This window comes from Oryx dammah, unplaced genomic scaffold (assembly GCF_014754425.2).
Source record: "Oryx dammah isolate SB20612 unplaced genomic scaffold, SCBI_Odam_1.1 HiC_scaffold_11203, whole genome shotgun sequence".
Taxonomy (NCBI): Eukaryota; Metazoa; Chordata; class Mammalia; order Artiodactyla; family Bovidae; genus Oryx; species Oryx dammah.
Genome location: NW_024080596.1, coordinates 5,538,426 through 5,543,169, shown reverse-complemented (window position 1 = coordinate 5,543,169; position 4,744 = coordinate 5,538,426). Strand labels below are relative to the sequence as shown.

Genomic DNA, 4,744 nt, shown 5'->3' with positions numbered 1-4,744 from the left:
CTATTCCCTCCCAGCAACCATTACGAGTCGATGCCCCGTTAAAAGGACCTCAGATAATGATTTCGGACTTACAGTCTGCTACTTCAGAGAGTGCTGCTGCTGATTTGCCACTAGCTGATAATGTTCTTTTGTCACCAGTGGGAGGCATTTATAAATTAAAAACAAATGTATTTGGACCACTGCCTAAAGGCACTTTTGGCTTGATATTAGGCCATAGCAGCTCGGCTTTGAGAGGTTTAACCATAATTCCTGGGGTAATAGACTCTGACTATGTTGGGAAAATTTTAATTATGGTCTCTACTTCTACCCCACTTTCATTGTTAGCTGGGGAAAGTATTGCTCAAATACTTCTACCTTATCACCCCTTTTTGGCTTTTCCTAATGAACGAACAGGAAGATTTAGAAGTACTGGGAGATATATATTTTGGGAAATGCTTATCAAAGATTCTCGCCCTGTTCTCTCCTTGAATATACAAGGAAACAACTTTGAGGGACTAGTAGATACAGGGACAGATGTTTCAGTCATTTCTTCTCAACAATGACCCAAAAATTGGGGGGGGGGAAGCCCTTTAATGATGACGGGATTGGGCTCCATTGCAGATGTCTGGAAGAGTACCCATCCCTTGCAATGCCAATTCCATAATGAAACATCAGTGTTTGTTACCTTTTATATTGTAAATATACCTATTAATATATGGGAAAGAGATCTTCTCCTTCCTTTGGGGGCTTCTGTAGCCATTCCATCAGAAAACTAGTAGCCAGTGCTCAAATTCCTCGAACACTCCCATTAAAATGGTTAACTAATACTCCAAAATGGGTTGAACAATGGCCATTACCACAAATAAAGCTCGAGGCGTTAAAACAATTAATACAAGAACAACTCCAACTTGGTCGTATAAAGCCCTCTACCTCACCCTAGAATTCTCCTGTTTTTGTTATTTAAAAAAATCTAGAAAATAGAAAATGTTAACTGATTTACGAGAAGCTAATAAATGTATTGAACCTATGAGAACATTGCAATTGGGACTCCCCTCTCCAGCTCTTATTCCTCAAAATTGGTCCTTAATGGTGCTAGATCTTAAAGACTGTTTTTTTTTTTTTTTTTTTTTTACCATTCCCCTACAATTGCAAGATAGAGATAAATTTGCTTTTACAGTTCCTGTTCTTAATCATGCTCAGCCTGTTAAGCGTTATCAGTGGACAGTCTTACCACAAAAAATGATAAATAGTCCTACTTTATGCCAAAAATTCATAGCTCACTCTTTACAATCCCTCCGTCAAGAATACACCAATTATATTCTATATCATTATATAAATGATCTCCTATTGGCAGCTCCTAGTATTGCTAAACGTGATAAATTCTTTTTAAAAATACAGGAGGCTTTGAGACTATACAATTTGCAAATAGCCCCGGAAAAAATTCAAAAGGACTTTCCTATTTCATATTTACAGACAATATTAAAATAACATAAAATTAGGCCCTAAAAGTTGCTAACTAAAAGAGACCATCTCAAAACCTTAAATGATTTTCAAAAGTTATTGGGAGATATTAATTGGCTACGCCCAGTACTTAAAATTCCTACTTATCAATTACGACATTTGTTTTCTACTTTAGAAGGAGATACAGCTCTAGATAGCCCCCAGACCTTAACCCCATTGGCTTTACAAGAACTTCAATTTGTTGAACAACTACTAAATGACGGCTTTTTGACTTACTTACATGCCTCTCAACCTATTTCTTTTATAATATTTCATACCCCTTATTCCCCATCTGGTGTAATTGCTCAAAAAAAAAAAAAAGGATTAATAAAATGGGTTTTCTTACCTAACAGTTTTTCCAAAAAATTGACTATATATATGGATAAATTAGCCTTCCTTATACAAAAAGGTCGCCATCGTATTTTACAATTGTCAAGATGTAAACCACACCAGATTGTTACTCAGTTAACAGCTGCTCAAATATCTCGATGTTTACAATTTAATAAAAACTGGGAAATTTCTCTTGCCTCATATCCTGGTTCATTTTCTAATCATTATCCATCATCTAAATTGATTGATTTTCTCCGGACTAACACTATGATATCTCATTCCCCAATTTCAGATGTTCCAGTTAAGGGACCCACTATTTTTACAGATGCAAATAAAAATACTGCTGGATATTGGACCCCGGAATGTTCCAAGGTTCTCCCCCACTCATTTTCTTCTGTACAGCCCGCTGAATTGTGGGCTATCTATTTAGTTTTGTAAGATTTTCCCCAACTTCCTATTAACATTGTTTCATATTCTCGATATGCTGTTCTCTCTTGCCTACAGCTTCCCCATGTCTCCCTTCCACTGACCCTTAAAACAGCTATTGATAAATTGTTTTACCAAATACAATTGCTCTTGCAGCATTCAGAGTTAATTTTCTTTACTCACATCCGTGCACATTCTGCCCTTCCTGCACCCTTATCATTCAAAAATGCTACAATTGATGCCTTACTTTATCCTATAAAAGCAGCAAAACAAGAACTTCTCTTACAACATACCAACTCCAAAGGGTTACAAAAATCTCATGCTATTACTCGAAAATAAGCTCAAAATATTGTTCGTTCTTGTTCCATATGTGCATCCTTTGCTTTGCCATTTACCCCACCAGATGTCAACATAAGAAGACTACAAGCAAATCAGATATGGCAAATGGATGTAATTTACATTTCTTCCTTTAGACAACAAAAATGTGTGCATCATACTATAAATACTTGCAAACATTTTCAATGGGCCACTACATTACATTCTGAAAAGGCTGACACTTTTATTACTCATTTGTTATCTTGTTTTGCAGTTATGAGATTACCAATTAAATTAAAAACTGATAATACACCTGCTTACCAATCTGCAAAATTAGCTCACTTTTTATCTCAATACCATATAACTCATACTTTTGGTATTCCTTATAATAGTCAAGGGCAAGCTATCATTAAAAGAACTAATCGTATCTTGCATGATTATCTTAAAAAAATTAAAAAGGGGAAACAAGAGAGATTTATGAAACCTAAAGACATTTTGAATAAAACCTTACTTACCCTAAATTTTTTGAATGTTTGCAGCAAGGGAAATCTATCAGCAGCAGAGTTGCATTTTCAAGGGAAAGAAGAGGATAAGAAGATCTTTAATATGCCTATTTGGTATAAAGATAAAGAGAAAAGTTGGATCCCAGCATCATTAATATATTTGGGACGAGGGTATGCTTTCATTTCTGTTGATAATTACAGGTTTTGGACCCCAGCAAGATTGATCAAAATCAACAATGGCTGATCCCCTTGTTCAAAAATTCGAAGAGCTTACTATGCAGAGAAGCCTTACTTCCCGTACAAGGGAAGCAACACCTCCTACATGGGGTTAAATGAAGAGGATGACCCAGGAAGCAGAGAAGACGTTAATGAAGGTGGGGCAACCTCTGAATCCTACCAATCTTTTGCTTGCCATGATGGCGGTGGTGACATGTCAGGTAATCGGTGTATCAGCAAGTAATCATACATATTGGGCATGTATACCTAATCCCCCATTAGTAAGAGCAGTTTCCTGGGGGGAACCAGAAATGCAGGTATGTACTAATGAGACTGCCTTCTTTCCCCTGCCAGCTTGTGGGGGAATAGAACAACTATCTCATCATAAACAACAATATAATATTAGTAATTTGACCATTGCAGTGGAAGGTATTCCTTTATGTATAGGGGGACACCCCTTTTGTCTGTCCACCAAGGGACATTCTCATCGCTCTTATAATACTTGGGGGGTAAAGTATAATAATTACCATTTTGCTACTTTTACTGTGCTTGTTTCCATCAGGGGATTTAGCACCTCAACAGAACCGATAGATATTCATAATGGAAAACACATGTCGCTGTGTCCTGTTAACTTTTTTGTTCCTTCTCTAGAATCTTTGGAGTGGGAACGTTGCCGAGGTCATCGACCCTTTAAAGTCATGAATTACTCTGGGGCCATCATTGTAGATTGGAGTCCAGATCATCGGCAATTCTTAAAAAAATGGTCAAATAAATCTTTTAGGTGGCATCGTGCAAATAGCACTTTGATGGGCAATGGTAATGAAACAGTTAAATGGCAGCAATTTGCACTTGTCCCTCCACAATTACAATTGCAAGGATATCCGCACATTCAAGGAGATATTTGGAAACTATGGGCAGTTTCTGGTAATCTCACTATCTGGTCAGGAAATTATACTTTAGACAGTGGTGACTCTTCGGGTCCATTCCATGTTAATTTACATGTTAATAAATCTTATTCCACAATGGCATGTGTAAAATATCCTTTTGCATTGTTATATGGAAATTGGACCTAGAATGACACTGTGGGGTCTGCGTCATGTGATTATTGTAACCTAACTCAATGTGTAAATCAGTCTTGATGGAAAGAATTTGAAAGATGAGCCTATAACTCCAATTTCTCATTAGTAATTGTTAAAGCTCAGACAAAAGTACGGTTGCCTATAAATCTGACTCAGCTGTGGCCAAATTCTTTTGCTGTTTCTCATCTAGTAACCACTGTCAGACTTTGCTACACCGATCTCGACGTATGCTTGGTGTGGTCATTGCTTCGATTCTAGCAGTCGCGTCAGTAACTGCAACAGCGGCGGTAGCAGGCCTTGCGTTACACCAAGAAATTCAAACAGCTGATTTTGTTCGGGACTGGCATAAAGACTCTCATTTGTTATGGCAACAACAGTGAGATTTGCACAACTTGC

General features: G+C 37.3%; 1 protein-coding gene across 1 annotated transcript; it reads left to right on the top strand.

Moving 5' to 3' along the window:
• Window positions 1–3,150: 3,150 nt before the first annotated feature.
• Window positions 3,151–4,342, top strand: LOC120860812 (endogenous retrovirus group K member 24 Env polyprotein-like). The gene is made up of 2 exons (XM_040236526.1): window positions 3,151–3,490; window positions 3,921–4,342. Exons 1-2 carry the CDS (start codon window positions 3,376–3,378, stop codon window positions 4,340–4,342), a joined length of 537 nt encoding a protein of 178 aa, XP_040092460.1. The 5' UTR covers window positions 3,151–3,375.
• Window positions 4,343–4,744: the final 402 nt, after the last annotated feature.

Excerpts from the sequence above, each read along its gene's own strand:
- LOC120860812 (XM_040236526.1), top strand. The coding sequence starts at position 3,376 with ATGGGGTTAAATGAAGAGGATGACCCAGGAAGCAGAGAAGACGTTAAT. Across the intron at positions 3,491-3,920 it reads TGGCGGTGGTGACATGTCAG|AATCTTTGGAGTGGGAACGT; the intron begins GTAATCGGTGTA and ends TTCCTTCTCTAG.